The 22801-nt window shown below is 33.6% G+C and overlaps 2 protein-coding genes across 5 annotated transcripts; one reads left to right on the top strand and one right to left on the bottom strand.

The window, feature by feature from the left end:
• Positions 1-549: 549 nt before the first annotated feature.
• On the top strand, positions 550-15525 carry LOC114393863 (formin-like protein 18). Of its 4 annotated transcripts, XM_028355328.1 has the most exons (19): positions 551-743; positions 855-1206; positions 2091-2791; positions 3759-3980; positions 4077-5417; positions 5538-6529; positions 6629-6752; positions 7255-7326; positions 8795-8893; positions 9006-9047; positions 9380-9460; positions 9567-9617; positions 9715-9796; positions 10296-10390; positions 13095-13166; positions 13264-13380; positions 13861-13929; positions 14033-14099; positions 14703-15525. In XM_028355328.1, the coding sequence occupies exons 2-19, from the start codon at positions 1134-1136 to the stop codon at positions 14888-14890; spliced, it is 4488 nt and encodes a 1495-aa protein (XP_028211129.1). In that variant the 5' UTR covers positions 551-743; positions 855-1133; the 3' UTR covers positions 14891-15525. The 4 variants fall into 4 exon arrangements, 3 of the variants coding, with proteins under 3 accessions (XP_028211129.1, XP_028211128.1, XP_028211127.1); XM_028355327.1 differs by having other exon boundaries at positions 859-1206; positions 4077-6529; XM_028355326.1 differs by having other exon boundaries at positions 4077-6529.
• A 665-nt stretch (positions 15526-16190) lies between these two features.
• Positions 16191-18505, bottom strand: LOC114392941 (probable WRKY transcription factor 40). The gene is made up of 4 exons (XM_028354206.1): positions 18252-18505; positions 17663-17935; positions 17436-17552; positions 16191-16785 (listed from the first exon to the last, which is right to left on the bottom strand). The coding sequence occupies exons 1-4, from the start codon at positions 18294-18296 to the stop codon at positions 16384-16386; spliced, it is 837 nt and encodes a 278-aa protein (XP_028210007.1). The 5' UTR covers positions 18297-18505; the 3' UTR covers positions 16191-16383.
• Positions 18506-22801: the final 4296 nt, after the last annotated feature.

Below are 22801 nucleotides of genomic sequence, written 5' to 3'. Positions count from 1 at the left end.
TATATTTACAAACCACTAAAAGAGTGAGAAATATTAATGATAAGGATAATTTTGAAAAAAAAATAAATTTAAGACAAATTTATTGTCATAAACTAAATAATCATTTTTCTTAATGTTGAAAAATTAGATAATTTGGGTATTAATATAGGAAGAGATGAAACATAAGACTCTATTAACTAACTTATTAAGATTAAAAAAGTGATTAATTTAGTTGATAACAATAAATTTATTTTTATCATTAATACTCTTCTATGTTCTTATTATTTATCCATATATTTTCTCTTTCCTAAAATTAATTAATTCAAAAAATATTATAAATTAAATCTTATAAAAATAAATATCAATTAAAATTTGGATATTATATATATAACAAGAGAGGTAATGTTTTATATTTGAAGGGGGAAAAGCCCAAATGACCCCAAACCTAGTACGGATCTTATCCTGTATTTTTTTTTAGAAGGGAATAAGTGAGAAAATAAAAAAGAGTAAAAAATAAAAATAAAAACATACATGGGCACATTATCATCTCAATTGACCAACTTACACATGTGTTCATTCTCACAAAACAAAATATTTAAGATAGGGACACAGAAACACAGATTGCGTTAGAGAGAGAGAAACCTCGGATCCAAGTTGTTCTTCTAAAGTTCTTATTATTCTAACAACAACTAACCGTATCTATTGTCTAACTCTTTCTTCCCTTTGAATATGATATGATATATTATGCAACTTTGGATTGTGAGGTTAGATTCTCACCACCCACTTTCTATTCCCTTCCTATGATATAAACTCTTTTTTGTCTTTTTTGATTGAAAGCTAAGTTTCCCTTCTTTTTTCCTTTCTCTTTCCATTAGATAGATATAGTGTGCATGTGAAGACAATGACATTTCCCAGATGAAAAAGTGTTTCTTAATAACCCAGCAAAAATCCATGCCTCTGATTCCTGAATACACACCCTCCCTTCAATGCCAACACACCAATACCATCTTGATGATTACGATTGCAATTTGTTTCTGTTTGGTGGGGGGATCTTAAAAATTTGAGCTTGGATGATGCAATGTGGGTTGGATTAAGGCAGTTATAGGTGTCCTACATGTCAGAGTGAGTGACCCTCTTGGATCTTCTACACAAAAATGGCATTGTTCCGCAAATTCTTCTATAAGAAGCCCCCAGATGGGCTTCTAGAAATCACTGAAAGAGTTTATGGTACGCTTTTCTGTTGCCTCATTTTTCTGTAAACACATTGGTTCTGGTGGAACTGAACAACAGTGTTGGCTTTCTTCTCAGTGCAAACATTTCATCATTCCTTATGCATATTGTCTTGGTGGGGGGTTGTGGTATGTAAGGCTTGCTTTGTAGATTCAAAGTGGATAATGGAAAAAATAGTATAATGTGAACAATGTTGGCTTCTGTTGAGTGCAAATATTTCATCTTTATGCAATTTTGTGTTGGGGGGAGGGTTGTGACTTGTGGTATGTAAGGCTTGCTTTGAAGATTTAAAGTTTAAAGTTAACAATGGGAATAGAATAGTGTGAACAATATTAGCTTCTGTTGAGTGCAAACATTTCATTTTTATGCATTTTGTGTTAGTTGGGTGTGGTATGTGTGGGGCTTATATCGCAGATTTATAGGGAACAATGGGGATTGTATAACTTTTCTAAATTTTCATTTGACCGTATGCTCAATAGGATGTTGACATCTTTGTTTGAGACTTAGCTGAATTGATGTTTTATCGCCTAGGCATACATATTACTTGTGGGAGGAATGGAGGTAATGGGAAGAACCTCGATAGAGTTGACATGAAATACTCTGCTATTTTTTTTTCTTTGTGCAGTCAGTATTAATAAATAGTGACATATTGTCCATTGATGATTGTTGGGGACTGGTGACTGAAAACTTGCACTATACTTGCTTGACGACTTTATAATCTCTCAGAATTTTGGCCTTTTGATTTTAGATACTTGCTACTTTGCTTATATGTGTGGCATGTCATATTTTAATTGGTATTTGGTACATATGTTTCTTTATCATAAAGAATCTTTATGTCATACATATGTCTGATTGTGATTATTTTGTTGTTTCATGCGTAGTCTTTGATTACTGCTTTACCACGGATGTTATGGAAGAAGATGAATATAGAGTGTATATAGGAGGAATAATTGGGCAACTTCGTGGTCACTTCCCCGATGCTTCATTTATGGTGTTCAACATGCGGGAGGGAGATAGCCAAAGCCAGATTTCAAACATTTTGTGTGACTATGATATGACTGTGATAGACTATCCTCGACAGTATGAAGGTTGCCCGTTACTTACCATGGAGATGATCCACCATTTCTTGAGATCAGGTGAAAACTGGCTTCAACTTGGGCAACAAAATGTTGTCTTGATGCACTGCGAACGAGGTGGTTGGCCATTATTAGCGTTTATGCTAGCTGCACTCTTGATTTATAGAAAGATGTTTACAGGGGAGCAGAAAACACTAGATATGATATACAAGCAAGCTCCTCGGGAACTTTTGCAGTTGATGTCACCGCTGAATCCTTTACCTTCACAATTGAGGTATCTTCAGTACATATCAAGAAGAAATGTTGGCTCAGAATGGCCTCCTCTTGATAGGGCACTTACTTTGGACTGTGTAATTATAAGACTCGTTCCTAATATGGGTGGAGAGGGTGGCTGCCGTCCTATATTTAGGATATATGGACAGGACCCTTTTATTCCTGCAGATCGAACTCCCAAAGTTCTCTTTTCAACTCCAAAAAGGAGCAAACTTGTCCGCTATTACAAGCAGGTGGTACCTAAGTCCCTTTACTTTAATATGCTTTTTTACAATTCAAGCCGGGTCATGATTCAAGATAACGAACCTACTGTTCGTAGTTTTGTTCTTACTATTTATGCTGACGTGTTCCTTCCATTATATGATTATGTTTAATTATATCAATTTTAATCATAAGCAATGCTGTGGAATTCCTTTATTGAATTACTGTATACATACAGACAGGAAGACAACATATGCAAAGACATATGGTAATCCAACTGAACATCACTTCTTTTCTTTTTCTTCTTAAAATATGACAATTTTTATTCAAAGTTACGGTGCTAGCTGAAGTCAGTGATTACCAAAATTATTTAGATAAAATTGGAACTATGTTAATTCATTTTAAGCAGGATCTTTCTAAATGTTTTATGTTCTCTGTAAATTGGGGAGGGGTTTTGTTGCAAAATGGTGGTGGGGCTGGTGGCTTTGATGCGATCTGAGGAGGGATGGTTTGAGCAGGAAATGGACCATCTTTTCTCATGAACAGAATGGAAGAAAACCTGTAGAGCTTTAAAGGAGAATATCTGTATGGAAATATTATCGTCCATGGGTTGCCAATCTAAACTAGAACTGAGAGTATGCCAATTGTTTTGCAATGATGATTCATCATGTCATTTCATTGTATGGGTTAAAATAAATTTTGCTCTCAAAGTTAGCAAAATTTGCATTAATTGATCTAGGGGTGCTCTTATGATTTGTGTAGATACAGTTTGTAAAAATCAACATAGATTTATATTAAATTTAATTGCAGTTTGGATATTTTGTTTCTACTTAATACTACACAGGATTCTATCAGTTGACACAGATGAACTAAGTTAAAATCAAAATGAAGTATTATTATTTCTTCATTTTCCTCTATTTAAATTCTACTTACACAGGGTTCTTAAATAAGGAATTATTGTTTTCCCCATTTCCCTTTATTTATTTATTTTTGTTACAGGCTGATTGTGAACTAGTTAAGATTGACATCCATTGTCATGTTCAAGGTGATGTCGTTTTTGAGTGTATTCATCTGAACAGTGATTTAGAGCATGAAGAAATGATGTTTCGGGTGATGTTTAATACAGCATTCATAAGATCAAATATTTTGATGCTTAACCGTGATGAGCTTGACATATTATGGAATGCTAAAGACTACTTTCCTAAAAACTTTAGAGTGGAGGTATTAATCTCTATCTTTCTCTCCTGTTTTTAATAAATGATTAGCAATAAAACCAACTTGATGTTTGTCGGGTATATGCTGTATTTCTGGTTGAAGGTTCTTTTCTCAGATATGGATGCTTCGTCTTCTGTTATTTCAATTGATCTGCCTCATGTTGAGGAGAAAGAAGGCCTACCCGTTGAAGCATTTGCTAAGGTCAAGGAAATTTTCAGCAATGTGGACTGGCTAGATTCAAAGGCAGAGGTAGCAAGTGTGCTCCAACAGATCACAGCATCAAATATCTTTCTTGAAAGACTGGACAGTGGGATTTCTGCTTCAACAAGTGGCTTGCAAAAGGAGTCATCTGGAAAATCTAAACTTGATTCGAAGGAACACAGTGACTCAAAGAATCTGACTTCAACAGTTCAGGAGAAACATTCTACGTCCTCCTTGGGATCATCAGTTGATGTTCCTATGGAAAATAAGACAGAACTATTACAATTAAAGGCATTGTCAGGAAATAACGTTGAGAGTCTTGAATGTTTAGGTCAGGGGGACCAACCTATTCCCTCATTTGGGCCCTCAACAGATTCAGATTCTACTAAAAAGGCACGAAATGATTCAAAGAATCTGACTTCAACAGTTCAGGAGAAAGTTTCCACATCCTCCTTGGGATCATCAGTGGATGTTCCTATGGAAAATAAGACAGAATCATTACAATCAAAGGCATTGTCAGGAAATAACATTGAGAGTCTTGAATGTATAGGTCAGGGGAACCAACCTATTCCCTCATTTGGGCCCTCAACAGATTCAGATTCTATTAAAAAGGAGGTTGAATCATTAGAAACAAAACAATCATTAGAAAATGATACCAAGTTTACTGCATCTACGGCTCACGAGAATCGATCCATCCCCTTAAGTGAGCCATCAATGGATTCAAACTTAATAAAAAAGAAGAGTGGATCATTAGAATCCAAGGAGAAGGATATTAAGTCATTAGCATCAAAGGCATTGGTGGAAAACAATACCAAGGTTCCTACATCCATGGCTCATGGGGAGCAGTCTATGCCCTTAATTGAACCATCAAAAGATGCAAATTCAATGAAACAAAAGATGGAACGATTAGATTCAAAGGAAAAGGATACCGAATCATTAGAATCCAAGTCATTGTTGGAAAATGATACCAACTATCCTCCATCTATGGCTCATGGGAAACAATCTTTTCCCTTAATTCAACCATCGACTGATGCAAATTCAGTGAAAAAGATGGGACAATTAGAACAAATGGTATTGCCGGAAAATGATGTCAAGAGTGTCACATCCACAGTTCAGAGGAAACAATATGGTCCCTTACTTGAGCCACCTGTTGATGCAAACCTAATTAAAAAGAAGATTGAACCTCAAGAATTGCAGGTTGCACTTCAGCTTCCCACTCAATCTAAAATAATTTCACCACGGGTGCGTTCAGCTGTTCGATCTGCTTCAGCTTCTTTTTTTAACTCCTTGCAAGGTTCACCTGTAGCTATCTCAAGGTATCATAGTGCACCATCATCTCTTGGAATAACATCTGTGTTGCAGGATCATGCACCAATGGATATCAAAGAAGTCACTCATGCAGTGAAAGTATCTCCTCCGCCTTCTACTTTGCCTCCTTTAGACTCCAAGGTGCCAAATTCTTTAGAGCCTAGTTCTACAATTGTTCCTCCAACATCATCACCACCATTGCTTCCATCTTTACCATTAAAAACTTCAGTTGATGCTCTTACTGCCATGGAAAAGACTTTTGGATCCATTGCTCCTGCAGCTGTCACTCCTCCTCCACCACCACCACCACCACCACCTCCTCCTCAGAGCGAGCATACTTCAAAATTGATGCAATCTAATGCTACACAGTACCCTGAAAATGCAACGCATGATGAAGGTAAGAAATCATTGGTTAGTCCTCCTCCTCCTCCGCCCCTTTCAATGCCAGCTCCTCCAACCAAGTCTTTATCCCATCCTCCAGCCCCTTCCCTTCCTGGAACATCACTTGCCACTGCCAAAGATTCATTTAAAGGTCCTCCTCCACCACCGCCTCCACCTACACCTCCATCTTCAACTAATCAGGCTTCGTCATCCTCGATACCTCCTCCTCCTCCACTGTCTGGGTTTCCTTCTTCAGCCTCCCACCCTCTTTCTTCTTCATCGAGTATGAGCAAGTCTGTTGGTACGCCTGGCCCTCCTCCCCCACCTCCACCTCCTAGCCATTCTAGTTCTACTCCATCACCATTAGCGCCACCACCACCCCCTCCTCCAGCTTCTGCATCCCAGAATTCTTTGTCTAAGAACTCCGCAAATGTTCCACCTCCCCCACCTCCTCTTGCTGCCAATGGGTTGTCAAAACCTGCTGTTCCCGGACCACCTTCTGCTCCATTCGGTGCAAAGGGACGTGGCAGCCTGTTGCGTGCTAATCCAAAAGGTCAGTCTCAGACTAAAAGGAGCAATCTGAAACCTTACCATTGGTTAAAATTAACGAGGGCAATGCAAGGAAGCTTATGGGCTGAGACACAGAAACTAGATGAATTTTGTAGGTATGAATTAAGTCTTTCTAACTTTGTAGTTATAAAAATCTGAACTTATATGAATTGTGTTTACTGTTTATTCTTATTTTAAAACCTTTTTGGTGTTAGGGCTCCAGAGTTTGACATGTCAGAACTTGAGAGTTTGTTCTCTGCAGCTGCACCAAATTCTAATGATGGAAAAGGAGGAAAGATGACTCGCCGCTCCTCACTTAAAGTTGACAAAGTTCAATTGGTATGCCATATGCCTTTTCATTAATAGTTAATACCTGTCCAGTCTAATTAGTTCAGATATTAACTACTCTCCACTGTTGGTAAAGACAACAGACAAGTAGCTTTTCATCTCCATTTTTCATCCCGAAAGGTCTCAAAAAAAGCCCTTTATCTATTCTCATACTTGTTTAATGAACTCATTAAAATATTAGGTCTAAAATTTAAAAACAAAATTGTTAGAAATTGACATTTTTAAATAAGTGCTTCTATTCCTCCATTTTCTCTTGACTGTGCACATGTATGTGTGATGTTTTTCATTATAGGAACTGGATGATAATTTCATTTTCTTTTTTACTAGTGAATTAGTTGTGATCTATCTGTGTAGGTTTTGTTTAGTCTCCTGGCTTCGTGTCTCATGCCATTCATTAAGGCTTAAGTTCTTCATTTAATTCTTGTCAAGATTCAAGAGTCAAGACATTTTATAGAATTTGAGTTCTTGATAAAAGATTCATGTTACCTTGCAGATTGAGCTCAGGCGGGCATATAACTGTGAGATCATGCTTACAAAAGTCAAAATCCCTTTGCCTGATCTGATGGTGAGATACTATCCATTATGATATTTATTAACACATAATTGCTATGAAATTTTTATTTGAATTTATGTCCAAGAGAACATTCATTCTCAGTCATTGTTTTAAACCTTTGTAACTCATATCTGCTTTAAGGAATAGATGATATGGAAGAATTCATCGTTTCAAATGGGTTTTTTTTTCACCTAGCAAGTAGTCTTTCTCATATGTGGATCAAGATTTGGGCTTTCTTGATGTTTAAATGCAAGTTGAAAAGCCTGGTTCAAATTATGTGGATATCTATTATGGCTTTAAAGCAGTATGCACATGCTTTGCTTCTATGACTTCACTAACTTAAATATTTGGCTTGATTTTATATTTTTCCTTGAAATATATAAATTCAATAAGATTGGTAGAATACTTTCTCTTCTATTCAGATGAGGCTCTTGTCCTTCTTGACACAATTTTATTTTAGTTTTTATCTAAAAAAACCTATTGGCAGAGATGTATACAGACCGAAAATTCATGAATAGTCCTTGTTGAGATTATAAGATATGGAACGAAGGAGGAGATATAGCCAGGATGCTATGCTCTTCATAGTCAACCTCTCCACTCAGATAATGCTGCACAAATTGCACCGCCTCCTTTTTCTCCGGCCTTTTTTAATCACATTGCACATGCCACTGATCCTCAGCAACCACCACCAGCCTTTTCACTGACTTCCTTCAGTGGTATGAGGAATGTTAGGCCTTTGGTTCCACTGTAAAATATTATATTACGAAACACTAAAGTGTTTTATCTTCCTCTAAATCTCCGTAGCTAGTTTCAACAAACCTGATTTATTCAATTTAGTATTTTAGTGTCTTGGAAGATTCTAAACCAAACTCAATTTACTCTTTCAATTCACCTAATTGAGAAAACAAAATGTATTTCTCAAGTATTCTGGCCATTAGGTATTCAATATAGTTAGCCTGGGCAGTTACCACGTGGTTGGGTTATATGGTTATACACTTACACCTGAACAGCTGGTGATTATATTAACAACCAATAATGAATTTATGACATTTTGAAGGTTGCATAAGCTATAATCTTGCTTTAATTAAGAACTTGCATCCGTTGTTACTATTTTATTATTATATTCAACTTTGAATTCAATAATTGGTCATATTTTAACACTTAAAACCTGCAACAGTTTTAAGATATGCCCATTTCTTTCTTGAAGCATTTAATAAAAATACCTATCATGGTCATCTTACATTCCCTTTGCCTTAAAACTTAATTTAGTAGTTGTCATTTAATGCTCCTTGTAATGTTATTTCTAATCACATAATTTCCTTCTTGACTATTGAATGCCCTTATTTTGTTTGAACTTTGAAGTTTTAATTGAAAATCCCAAATTTTAAACCATTCAATTAGTCAGAAAGGAATGTCTCCAATCGCAGAGAAACATGCCAATTTATAATTGTATTCTCATGTGCTAATCATTGTCTTTCAGTGTGCTGTGCTTGCATTGGATGATTCAGTATTGGATGTTGATCAAGTTGAGAACCTCATAAAATTCTCTCCAACCAAAGAAGAGATGGAAATGCTGAAGGTATCATGCCCTTTCCTTGTTTCTTTTACCAGAACTTTACGTCATAAGAGGAACATCAGCAACTTTGATGCAATCTATGTTTATTTAAGTTATAGCCTTACTTTATATGCAGAACTATAATGGGGATAAGGACAACTTGGGAAAGTGTGAACAGGTGAGTGGAGTTTTACCATTTGTTGCTTTTAACTCATTTTTCCCACTTAAAGCAACTTTTGTTAGGATGACTTGTCTAGCATTAATGGAACAATAAAATTATAATCAGTAGTGAACAATATAACTAGACCCATCAATCTCTTTGTTTTTATGTAAACCTGTGCATACATTTATGACCAGTGTTAATTTTTTTTGCAAATAGAGATATCATTTAAGGTCGCTAATATATCTAACATGCCATATATAATTTTTGCAATGCAAATCATCTTCAAGATCGCTTTTATTTTTATTTTTTTTCATTTCATTCTTATTTGCTGTTGCATTTTGTGATAGTTCTTCTTAGAATTAATGAAAGTGCCAAGAGTGGAAAACAAGCTAAGAGTTTTCGCTTTTAAGATGCAATTCTTAACCCAGGTCAGAAGACAACCACACAGTGCTTTTTAGTTATTAAATAATTCTGTTTTCCTGCCATTAAAAATTTAGCTGTTCTGATGCACCTTGCCATGTAATATTCATGTAGGTTTCAGAGCTTAAAAGGGACTTGAATATTGTAAATGATGCATCTGAACAGGTAAGTCATGCATTTCTTTTTTTTCTTTTCTTTTGAATACTCTATTTCCTTAGTCAATATCCTTTTTCTCTTCAGCTTCCATTGTTATGTGTATCAGATAAGGAATTCAGTCAAGTTGAAAAGAATCATGCAGACCATTCTTTCTCTGGGTAATGCTTTGAACCATGGAACTGCAAGAGGTGAGTTAAAGCTTTAGCATTCACCATTTCACCATCAGAAATCATGTTTGTGGACAAATAATGTAGAAAAGTTTATAATCAAACTTGGACTTCTCAGATACTCTTAAGGGTCTGTTTGAGTAAGCTTATCCAGAAGCACTTCTAAATCCTAAGAGAAGAAAATAAGAAGAAAAAATGAAATGATTTTTTCGATAAGCTAAAATTAGCTTATGCATAAGTTAAAAAATCATCCTTTAGAGAAGCTATATGAGAGAGCTTCTACTAGTTTTAGCTTATGCATAAGCTAATTTTAGCTTATGGAGAAGCTCATTTCATTATTTTCTTCTTCTAGAAGTGCTTCTGGATAAGCTTACCCAAACAGACCCTGAGTCATATAATTTATGTGCATTCTATAGTTTGTGTTTAACATTTATTCTCGGTCTTCATAAATTAAATTTTATTGGAAATAGAACCACTGTAGTCTTGATTGCTTTCTTGTTAATTTATATGATTATTGTAGGTTCGGCTGTGGGGTTTCGATTGGATAGTCTCCTTAAACTCACTGATACACGTGCCAGAAACAACAAGATGACTCTTATGCATTATCTTTGTAAGGTAAACGACCTGGTCTCCTTAAATTTCAATATTAATTGTTTCTGTACAAGGAGTTTAGTTCCTCCTTTGTGTACAAATTGTAAGTAAAATGATACTGTTTTCTGAAAACATCTTCATTTCTTAGTATATATTGATGCACTGATTGGGGAAATGCGGCATGTAATAAGGTTGAGAGAGTAATTTATAGTTTGGCATATTGTTTGTCTGTTTATGTTCTATATTTTGACACACCCAATCACACACACACACAAATATATATTGAATTTGTCTGTTTTCTGCTGATTAAATTTTTAAGTGATGCCCTTTTGCCTTTGAAAATAAGAACGAGAAAATAGGACTGTAGATGTTGCCATGTTGGCAATCAATATAAAATATAAGATATTCCTCATGACATGAAAGTTAACTGTCAGAAACTTACTATAAACTTGAGGGAGCATCATACATTTCCAGCAGAGCTTATAAGAAGGAAATCCCAAGAAGCATGAAAGAAAGCCATGATTTGTATGTATGGAATAATTGAGGGTCTGCAGCCAGTATATTTAGGTAGTGAGCTGATGCTTCTTATTGCCTAAGTGTCACTATTGGTCCTTGTTGAGAATTAGGAGTTTATTGTATAATGATTTGATAGGATGTGATATCTAATTTAGAGGATCTAATTTATAGGATCTAATTTAGAGGAAATTGAATATCCTCTAATTATGTGTAATCAATACTACCTGTCAATATAAACAAGCATCCGCTATATACTCTGACATGGTTTTCACTCTATCATTCCTCTATATTTTCTCTCATTTTACAGTCCATTATGTTTTAGTGTTTTTTCACTTTAGTACATTAAGTTTTAAAAATTTCATTCTTTTATGTTTTCAAAAGTTTCATTTTGGTCCTTTCTTTCGTTTTCCGTGAAAAACGTTAGTGCTCCGTCAATGTTTTAAATTTTGAAATAATTAATAATTTTAGCTGCCATTATTTTACTTATATTTAGTACTCCCTTAAAATTTAAAACATTGATGGAGCACTAACGTTTTTAATAGAAAACAAAAGAAATAATCAAAATAAAACTTTCAAGAACATAAAGGAACAACATGAAACTTTTAAAATTTAATGTACCAAAATGAAACTTTTAAAACTTAATGTACCAAAAATGAAAAACACTAAAACATAATGGACCAAAAGTGACGTTTAACCTTTCTTATTAAAATATGGACATAACTGAACCTCCAATGCTAACTCAAGGGGAAAGGATTGCCTAAGTCATTACTAGGAGTACTTTGGCCTTATATACAATACAGCCAATGTGGGATCTTAACATCACCTTTGTGCCCAAACTAGACATTGGAATGTGAAGTTTGCAAGAATGAACATCTATAGGTGGTCCAAGGACTAGAGTAACAGACCATGCCTAAGGCTATGTTTGGTTATCAATTGAAGAAATACTTTTGGATGTTGAACATACTTTTGGAGAGTTAACTCATTTTGGTAACATGTTTGGTTACCCCCAAAAGTGTGTTTGCAATGAAAATTTTGTCTTGAAACCCAGTTTTACAAAAGGAAGACTTGGGTTACTTTTGTAAACTCAGTTTGCAAACTTAATTTAACTCAACTTAAGTTTGCAAACTTTAATCCAAACATGCACTAATTGATTCCCAAAAACTAGTTCGAGGTAAGAGGAATGCACAATTCCCTATAAGGAATACTTTGGTGGTATACCCAACCAAAAGGGATATTAACAATTCCCAAATTGCAATAACCTAATGTGATTTCTATATTCCTTGAGCTTTTCTCTTCAAAGAAGAAATATAAATTGACTCAGATTATAACAGGATCAAGAGTATTCAAGGATGGATGAAAACAAATAGATAGAAAACAATACGATACACTGGAAAGTCCTGATTCATATTGAGAAAGATATCATTTGCTTCTCCAATATTGAAATATCCATCCCTCTCGGCTTGTTAAGAAGAATTTATGTTTCTTCCTTTGGGAATTTGACTCAATGGTTTGAGATAGTGAGAAAAATAGATGATTTACTTTCTCTATATAAAGATTGAATTACTACTAAGTACTAACTATTGTTTTCCACCAAGGATTTTATACATTGGGAAAAAATATGGAAAAAGACTAAAATCTGCATTGTTCAAAGCCTTCCCTCGTGGTTCTAGACTGTTGTAATGATATGACGCCCTATTTGAGCCATTTTGAAAAATAAGACAGGTGTCTACATGTGAAATGGTTAAGTAAATATTTTCAAGAGAAACTATGAAGCTAGGGTACTAGAATCTTTTTCCTTCTACATTATTTTCAGTAACGAAATAGAAACATGAACTTATGGAGAAAAAAATAGGTTCACTCTACAAATATAGTGTAACATAATTGCAATGCATATTGACATTTGTTAGAATATTTCATCTTTTAGGATATCTTAGATTCTCTCTTAGGATCAGTTTTTCTATTTCCTCATTACCTCTTAGGAATGATCATCATATTTCCTTATTTTATCATGATTTTCTTTGAGATTCAACTGCAAATGTATGTTCTTTCTACGAAGTACAGAATTTCCTGCATTGTGCTTATTGGTTATTGCACCATAAGTCTGCCAGCGAATTGTCTAGTCCAGCTGTGTTGTTCAATGTATATTTTTGCTTTGTGCCTTCCTGTGAAATAAGCTAGATATTAATTGTTTTGATGATTTTTTGAGTTGTAGGTGCTTGCTGAAAAGCTTCCAGAACTTCTAGATTTCCACAAAGACCTAGGGAGTTTGGAGGCTGCAACCAAGGTTTCTTCTTCTTTATTCTACTGTTATATCAGGTGGTTTCAGTTCTTTCTGTTTGGATTTTGGTGTAAGCTGAGTTATAAGCATGTATTTCATACAGATACAATTAAAATATTTGGCAGAGGAAATGCAAGCTGTTAGTAAAGGACTGGAGAAAGTAGTTCAGGAATTGACTGCATCAGAGAATGATGGACCTGTGTCAGAAAATTTCTGCCAGGTATGATATATAGCAGGTCACCTAAATGGTTCAGTCAGAATAAACTGATTCTGAATTCTAATGAATTTGGATCAATATACATTGTAGAAGCTTGGCCTAGGCTATGCATGCTACAAACATCAATGTAAATCTTGGCATGCTGAATATTAACATGCTATGAGCACAGGGTGCATTTTCCTTAATGAGAATATGACGATAAATATATTTAATTTATGTTGGCCTTAATATTATGACAACAGAACTGCATAGCTACAATTGCAACAGATTAATGCAAATCTGGGTCAGTTATGCAGCATCATCCATAGGATGAAGTGATTAACAGTGATGTGAAGTATCTCAGGCGCATAGACATAGTTACCGTTCTGTTACGGTTATGCGCAATTCATCTGATATATTGATTTTTCCATACAATTTTAACAGTGATCAAGTGTTTAGCATTTCCTTAAATGATTTTTTTGTTCCCCATTTGGTACTGTTCAGATTTTGAAGGAATTTCTTTCTTATGCTGAGGCTGAAGTGAGGTCTTTGGCTCAACTATATGCCAATGTGGTATGGATTTTAATTCTTTCCTTTTGAGGATAGCTTTTTGCTTAAATGATGAATTGCAGATACAAAAGGGATGTATCTGATATTCTGAATTTGGATGTACCAGGGTAGAAATGCAGATGCATTGGCTTTGTACTTTGGTGAAGATCCAGCACGTGTCCCATTTGAACAAGGTAACTAGCTATTTTTAATTAGTCTACATTATCATTTTCCCATGTTCTCTTTCAAGAACTATATGTTTAAGAATTGGTTGTGGATCTCAATTAGGCATCATTGTGATTGTTATATTTAGGGACTCCCTTTATGTTGTGTTTAGTTGTAAAGAGGAGTTAGGGAAGGACAAAAGAAAAAAAAAACACTGCAAACATAGGGTGTATTTGATTTCTATTTTCAAAAACTGTTTTTAGTTTTCTCAAAAAACAAAGAAAACAGACACTCCCACCAAGCTCATGCCTCATCACATGCAGAACGGCTCCAAATGACCCACACCATTGAGATAGGACCATTAAAAAGAAGAGGATGAGAAAACATCTCAGTTTTTTCTGTTTCTTAGGTTTTAAAGCACCTTTCTTCGAAACTTAATAGATTTTGGATGAAAAATTGATTGCAGTAACATGGAATTATTTGACTAAACAATTTTTAAAACCAAAAGTGAGTGTCAATACGGAAATACTTGAAACAATTTGATTATGAATTAATGATAAACAGAAAATCATTGTTTCACATTAAACTCCATGGTGACCTTTTTTTGGATTTGATTCTTTTTTTATCTTTAGTTGTATCTACTCTCCTCAACTTTGTGAGAATGTTCATAAAAGCGCATGAAGAAAATTGCAAGCAGATTGAATTAGAAAAAAAGAGAGCAGATAAGGAAGCTGAAAGTGAGAAGTCGAAGCTAGCTGCTGCTAAAAAGGAGTCTGAACAGATGTTAGGGACCACCATAAAGAGTGGGAATATTAAATGATAAGATCTTTTAAGGCCTCAAAATAAGTGTTGCTCCACAGTGATAAAGTTGCCATCTGATTGGATGAAGAGAACCCTTTGCACAAGTGCAAAGTCATCTTGTTCCTCACTGCATTTACACTGATGATTACCTAATAACTGAAGTTCTCTAATGCAAGAAATTTGATGCCCATGGCGTATGGCTGAGGATTATATTCATGTTAAGTAGTAATTCTTCTCAAAGCTCGTTTTATGTCGAGATCTTTACACGGCATAGTCACTGAGTTTTTTAATTAAACTTCATTTAACTGTCAATTTGTTCCATGTCCAGCAGAAAAGCAGTTTTTTATGGTGTTCACTTCTGTGAGAAGTGAACTATTTCAGTGTACAAAGTATTTGATTTAGTTTTTCCTCTGCCAGTCCAAAATTGTGTACTCACATTAGCGATGTAAATGTTGTTGATCCAGTGGTATATTTTTCCTCCCTAATAAGATAGAGTAGTATTTAAGTTTTGCTTAAAAACTTGAGTTCTTAGAGGCACCTATACTGAGAGTTTTCATTTAATGCCCTTATGCTCTATACGTACATTGATGAAGGCAAATGCTTTGTTGTAAATATTGAACTATTTGTTAGAATACATGTTATTCATTTAACTAAGTCATCCATATATTTGGAATTGAAGTTCAAGTTCTCATTTGACAACTGCTTTATTTTAATGTGCATCAAATCTCATCATCCCCTCGATCAAATAGCCCTTGGAAGAATACTTATGGTACGTTCGGGTAGAAGAAAAGAAAATGTGAATAATAATGTTTTTTTTTTTTTTTGGTTTGAGAGAAAGTGGAAAAGAAAAAGATGGAAAAGAAAAAGATGTTTACTTCTAGGAGAAAATTTAATTTGATCCTTTTCACTTTCTTTTCAATTCAAATTTCAAAAGTTTACTCTATCCACCATATATATCAAGCAGACCATTGAGGTTAATGACTAATACCAACTGAATTAGACCTCCTTAGTGGTTAATGAGTAATGACTAATTATATCTATCTCATTTGAGCTATATTATTTTATCTTGTAAAATGATCAAATGAAATTGAAGGCAAGGGTACTAAGAAAAAATTGTAAACTTACACTTATATTCCAATCTCACATTAGTACATTTCGTATGGAAAATTAAGAGGCTGTTTAATTTGGGAAAACACTTTCTGTTATCATTTTTCTATTTTATGTTTTTAAAAATTTGTATAAGAAATAGTGAAAACAGAAAACAATAAAAAAAAATGTTTTTACTAGTTCCTATACAAACTCTTTTGGAAAGCAGAAAATAAAGTAAAACAAAGTAATATTTTGCAATTAAAGTGGAAACGGAAAATGAAAACAACCTATAATGTTTTCTTAAAGTAAACCATTCTAAAGAAGTTTTCCTCGCTTTTTCAGTGCTACTGGACTACAATTCACTGAACTAAAATTCATCTTTACACTTGCATTATGGCTTTTGTGGGAAAAAAATGATTGATTTCACTCTTCAGGAAGCTCCAAATTGAGGTTTAGATCTTGTTGCTTCTGCTGGCCAGTGATGGTGCGGGCAACTGCTTCAGCTAATGACATGGTGAAGTCTGGATCCTTGATTAGAGAACTTACATATTCTTCAATTTTGATGTTGCTACCACCATTGTTATTATTCTGTTGCATGACATCTTCACAATGTCTTCTATCTGTTTGAGACCACCCTGAAAGAGCCAAGTCAATGTTCATGGCTTCTTTGTCATTTGGTACGCTTGTCATCAGAGGTAACTTATTATTAGCCACTGGTGATGAGCCTTTAGGTGTGGACGAAGAGGACTCATCAAGGGGTCCATGGCTGTGCTCTCCATCATAAATTGCAACAAGGATTGACTTATCATGTAAACATCTTTGCACCTAAAAGGATTATGGCAAAACGCAAAAAGAACACATTAAAAAAGTAACCATATGATAAGGCAAAACATCAATAATAAGATTTCTTGAAGTCATATATGCACATGAAATAAATATAATATAGTTAGTTAACCACCATGAAGAAATGAAATGGACTTTACACCTAACTAAACTAATTAATTACAAAACTTGTGCTATATATTCATTGACCAATTCCTTTATCCCTAATTGAGTAACCGTATGTCAATTTTTGCTGACTAGGGAACTATGTTTAACAAACAATCAAACGACCCAATTAATATTCTAAATTTCCAAGTTGTACATATAAGTGTTGTTATATAACATCTGCCTCCATTAACCCATTAGATAGGATTGACCTAGTGAAGGGATTTGAGCATTATGCACAAGGTGCTCAAACTTCATTACTATTATTATACACATAAAAAAATTAATATTTTAAGTTGTTAATGAGTGATACTGGACTTGATTCTCTTAAACAAGATTTCAAATTATAATTTTATGAATGAAAAAAATTTGATTAAAGATGATCAGTCAGATTTTTCAATAAAAATTAATCATCTATTAAATTAATTTTTTATTGCTTAATGGTCGAAAAAAGTACCAAATGAATTTAGGATATGTTTATATAGTACCTTCTTTTTTGCTGGGCAAATGGGAGCCATGTAGCACCTGAAATAAGCCCTTGGTGAAGCATTGTCTTTGGTGACCTTCTGCCCATACTTCCTCCATTGATAGCCATCTTTTACTATCTATATTCCCAAAGGAAAAATTGCATAAACATACATACTTCATGATATAATTTGAACATTAATTGAAGTCATTTTATTGATACACAACCAAATTAGGGCATATCACATACCAAACTATCATCCTTGGGGTGTGTTTTGACAAAGATTTGTAATGGCTTTTTTGCTGTGGGAAACTCTAGTCTCGGTCTCTTGTTTGTCTGAAACATAGGTGGTACTGTTACTGACCCTATTTGATTTGAACTCATGCCCTTGTGTTGTGTCTTGTTTATTTCTTGAAGATGGGTCTCAAGCTTTGTGTACTTGCTGCTTAGAACTTCAAGCATCATTCTTAGAGTGTTGTTCTCCTCTCTCACTCGTTTTAACTCAGCTTTAATAGTTTCCACCTAATCATCAAATCAAGAGTGTTGTAAAATGTTCACAAGAGGAGATTCATGTTCAATATATGTTTCTGAAAGGTTTTGTTTATCCATAGGAATCAAAAGCAGGTATCAAAAGATTTACAACAACTTATACTATATTCAATCAACTGAACTAAACCTCTCTTTAATATGTTTCTGAAAGGTTAAGGGCACCCAAAAAGCAAACTAGAAGAACCCAAAAATAAACTAAACAGTGAAAAAAAAAATCTTTTTTGCTGAGAATACAACACACACACCGAAAGAAAAAGGAGGAACTAATTAACCAGATTAATAAGTTTACCTTTTCATCCATTATGATTTCTGTGTTGAAGAGTTGAACGACCATCAAGCACAACTACATATAACTTAATTGAAAGGATGATAAGCAAACAATAGCAAGTAAATTAACATAGAATATTGAAGAGGGGTAGTTGAGAAGAATGATGAGTGAAATGAAAGAAAATCTATTAATTCATTTATATGGGCCATTAAATCTTTGGTCCCTTACTTTCTTTATATGAAAAGAAAGGTAGCCAAGTAGGGTCTTAGTTCTGAGTAAATTGTTCAAATCAACTCCATATGTTGGAAAAAAAAATCTAGAGTGATATGGAATATATATTAACAAGAATAATTGCTTTGAACAGTACTTTCACGATTCGCCATATTTGCTAGTAACTATTACGTATGTAGTATGATGCATGCACGATGACATAAGCATAACCCATTACGTTAGGAAAGGAAGTTTGGTTTTCCTTTCATCATCATGTATGTCTCCAACGTGTTTCTAAGGTACAAAGATAAGTCCAACAACTCTTTGATTATTAGTCATATTTCAGTACACACTTTATACGCAGTATGAACGAAAAAAATTCACCTTGTTTTATTCAATTATTTCATGACAAATTTTATAATTTTGTGAGAATAATTTCGCAAACATTAATATGTAAAGGGTATAAAAATAGTATCTAGATTCCAGTGTGTACGTGGCATGGTCTATGAATTTGACCACTCAAGACTAGTGACATAGTCATATATATATAGAATTGGCTTAGAATGTGAACAAAATTAATCCAAGGCAACCGCTACTGAATATGAACATGGCCCACATTTACCCTAAAAAAACATATACCCTTTGTATGGACTCGTTCTCATTTTAATTTAATAGTTATGTCATGAAGATAGATAGACAGCTCAGCAAAGAATATTTTATTGCTTATATGGTTGGTTTACATTTTTTTTTTTGCAACATAATTTAATTATTTATTGAAGAACAGAACACAAACTATTATCATCCATCAAAATATAAACTAAACCCGTTCTTCTTATGGGAGGGTATTTTTTCTTCTTTTATTAATTCCTCCAATTTCTTTATTTTTTTTTTCAATTTGATTATGTCCAAACTGATGAGGTTAATCAAAGGATTGAATTATATAATCATTTTCTTGATTAATAAATTATATATACAATATATCTGACTTTTACTAGTAAACGTATAGATCGATCCACTGATACAAGTTAATGAAGTAAAAATTCTATTTTTTTATATATCTGAAACTAGATATGGAGGTATTTCTAACTATTATCGAAAATCATGAAACTAATGTCTTTGTAGAATAAAACAAAATACAACAATTTTGGAAACCTTGCACGGTTTGGAAGCACACAAGAGTAGGGAAATTTAAAAAAAAAATAATCATGTAGAACCTGCGTCTTTGAACTTCCTCTCTTGTGCAAAGATCTGCGATGAAATTACACTATTTTACTAATGTGTCATTTCTTATCCGTACTTTTTATCATATATAAGGACAAAATGATATTTTGAGTAATAATCTAGTTTTTTCTCTTTTTTTACTTACTTAGCAAATCATTTTAATTCAAATATTTTTTTATTTTACTTTTTTTTTCTATCAAACCATCTTACATTTCATCCTATTTCTATCCCTTTTTTTTTTTCTTTTCTTTTCTCACCTTCCTACTTTCTCTTCGTCTATTTCTTCTTTTCCTACCAAACAAATCCAAGGGACGATTTGGTATGATGGAGAGAAAGGAGCAAAGAGAAAATAATTTTTAAAAGCTTGATAATTTGGTATGAGAGATTAGGGAGAAATTTTTTAAAAAAATTGGTGGGCCCATGTTAAAAAATTTCTTCTTTTGAGAAGATTTGGGAAGAATTTCTCCTTTTTTTATACTAATCAAATCATTTTAATTTAAATATTTTTCTTTCATTTCTTTTAAATCAAATCACTCTCATTTTATTCTATTTCTCACCTATTTTTCTTCTTTTCTTTTATCTATTCTCTCTCATTCTCTCCTTTGCTCACCTCACAAATAAACTCATCCTAAATGATCCAAAATTCTACTAACTTGTGCCACATCGATCTTAAGGGTTATTCTAGAGATGCTATGGACTGCAAAAATTCCGTTTATATATCATTAAGAAGATTTTACACTTTCATGTAGCTATATAGATGCATAGCAATAATAATAATATCCATAGAGATGAGAACTTTGGAATCCCCAGTACTATAGTGGGGCACAATATTTTCATGCCGGCGCGTAAGAGTCAAAAGCAAAATTTCTTTGTTTACACTGAACATTTTCATTAGTTTAAAGTCATTTCTCCAAAACCGACGGTGTAACATCTCATTTTTTTAAAATTAATTTAACAAAGTTATTTGTAAATAAATAGAATTTTAGAAAAATGATAAGTTTTTTTATAATCAAATAAATAAATAAAAATAATTTTATTAATTAAAATAATAATTTGAGAGAAAATAAAAAGAGTATTTTATTTATTCATTTGATAGAAAATCAAATAGAATTTATTTTTATAAAATGATAAAAATAAATAAATAGAGTAAATGATAAGTTATAAGTATCCTAACTATTAATAGAGACGTGTTAGTTTAGTTTTCACACTGCCTCCTCTTTCTCTCAAATTCATTTTTCCCTCTCCTCCTCCTAAAACCCTCTCTTTTGCCCGTATACCACCAAACCTATCTCAAAAAAATGATGATCTTAGACTCATTCATTGTTGGATCATCGTGAAATTTGAGCACCATGGTCGTAACTCATTTTTAAACATTCTCACCGTTAGAAATTACAAAAAGATTTCAGAGCTTAGAGAAAAACTCTTTTTATCGCAACTTTTTCTTTTCCCGCAGAAATTCAAAATTGTCTCAGTAAAAATACGATCCCGAACTCGTTAACCATTGGATTGTCGTGAAATTTTGATATGTGGTTCACGATTTAATTCCGCACACCTTCACCGCTGGGATTTGCGAAATAATATTAGTGGAGAGAGAAAACTGAATCACACGAAGACAGTAAAAAATGGAGGTTTCAATCTCTTCTCCTTCTCTCTAATGTTTGGAAACCCTAACAGAGCAACTGGAGGAGGAGCTCTAGAGAGCACTAGAATCGCCACAATTGATAACAGAGAACGCTTGAGCGACTACATCGAGATAAGGGATGAATTATTCACAATTAGGGATTAGTGAGAACATCTGTAGGGATCCTTAGAGTATCAATTGGAATTGGAATGAGTATTGAGATGTTTTTGCAATTTTTTATTTTATCCTTATAATTATAACTGTAAATTATATATGTTTGATGAACCAGTTGATGTCCTAATGAGAAATTGATGTGTTGAGTGTGAACCCTTAAAAAATTGAGTTATTTTTGTTAACGTGAATTATATTTTAAATAATAATATTCAATGACTTATTTTATACTAATTATTATATTGTTCTAATTTTTCTACGACGACGATCAACATGTTATGTATATATATTTATTGTAATACTAAAATAATAAATTAAAGAAATTTGTAAGGTTAATGCCTAGTGGAAATTATTTTTGATGTAATATTAAATTAATTGTTAAAACTCTTTTGTGTGTGTGTGTGTGTGTGTTATTATGGAGATTGAGTAGTACAAAGTGAAATGTGTCAATTTGCAATATACATGTAAACATGAGATGATTGATTGTGACATTATGAGATGCTAAATTGTGGACATGATATTTGGTTGTGAATAAGTGTGTGTTTAACACTTATGTGACAATAATTATGTTATGAGTTGTGAATTATACAATAACCCGACCAGTGTTGATATTGAGAAAATGTTTATGCGCAGTGTTAAGAGAAAGTGTAGGTTTCCTATTTAGGAACCAATGTTAAATTGTAGCGTAATGTATTGAACATGTTTAAAACACGAGTGTGAGGTCGTGGATATTGTATAATTCATGAGCAGTGTCTATGAATGAAATATGTGATAAATTGTGGAATAACATGTTGCTTTGCGATTATAGTATTGTTATTGATATTAAGTATAAGTGCAAAGTTGAACATGTGTTAATTTGTGATATACGTGTAAACATGTGATGGTGGATTGTGACATTATGAAATGTGAAATTGTAAATGAGTTTTGGTTGTGAATAAGTGTATGGTTAACACTTGATGTGACATTACTTGTGTTGTAAGCTGTGAATTGTACAATAACCCGACCAATGTTATCTTGAGAAAAGTGTTGATGTGCGGTGTTACAGAGAAAGTGTAGGTTTTCTAGTTAGGAATCAGTGTTAAAGAGAAAATGTAAATTTCCTATTTAGGAACCAGTGTTAAATTGTAGTGCAATTGTGTTAAACGTGTTTAAAACACGAGTGTGAGGTCGTGAGTATTGCATAATTCATTAGCAGTGTCTGCATGCAAAAATTATTTTAGGGGTTGGACCTGAATTAGGAGTGAGAGGCCCTGACGGACTCTTCAGAGTGTAGGGCTTGGGGGTCATCCGGTTTAAGTGCTCCTTTAAGTCTGTGTCGATCCCACATGGTTGGAGCATTCTCGCAAAA

The sequence above is a fragment of the Glycine soja genome, chromosome 17, assembly GCF_004193775.1.
Source record: "Glycine soja cultivar W05 chromosome 17, ASM419377v2, whole genome shotgun sequence".
NCBI classification, from domain to species: domain Eukaryota; kingdom Viridiplantae; phylum Streptophyta; class Magnoliopsida; order Fabales; family Fabaceae; genus Glycine; species Glycine soja.
Note: the sequence above shows the minus strand (reverse complement) of the source record. Positions and strands in the feature narration are given on the sequence as shown.

Excerpts from the sequence above, each read along its gene's own strand:
- LOC114392941 (XM_028354206.1), bottom strand. The coding sequence starts at position 18,296 with ATGGTCGTTCAACTCTTCAACACAGAAATCATAATGGATGAAAAG. Across the intron at positions 17,936-18,251 it reads AAATCATAATGGATGAAAAG|GTGGAAACTATTAAAGCTGA; the intron begins GTAAACTTATTA and ends TTTGATGATTAG. Across the intron at positions 17,553-17,662 it reads ACCCCAAGGATGATAGTTTG|ATAGTAAAAGATGGCTATCA; the intron begins GTATGTGATATG and ends TTGGGAATATAG.
- LOC114393863 (XM_028355327.1), top strand. The coding sequence starts at position 1,134 with ATGGCATTGTTCCGCAAATTCTTCTATAAGAAGCCCCCAGATGGGCTT. Across the intron at positions 9,048-9,379 it reads ACTTGGGAAAGTGTGAACAG|TTCTTCTTAGAATTAATGAA; the intron begins GTGAGTGGAGTT and ends ATTTTGTGATAG. Across the intron at positions 10,391-13,094 it reads TTATGCATTATCTTTGTAAG|GTGCTTGCTGAAAAGCTTCC; the intron begins GTAAACGACCTG and ends TTTGAGTTGTAG.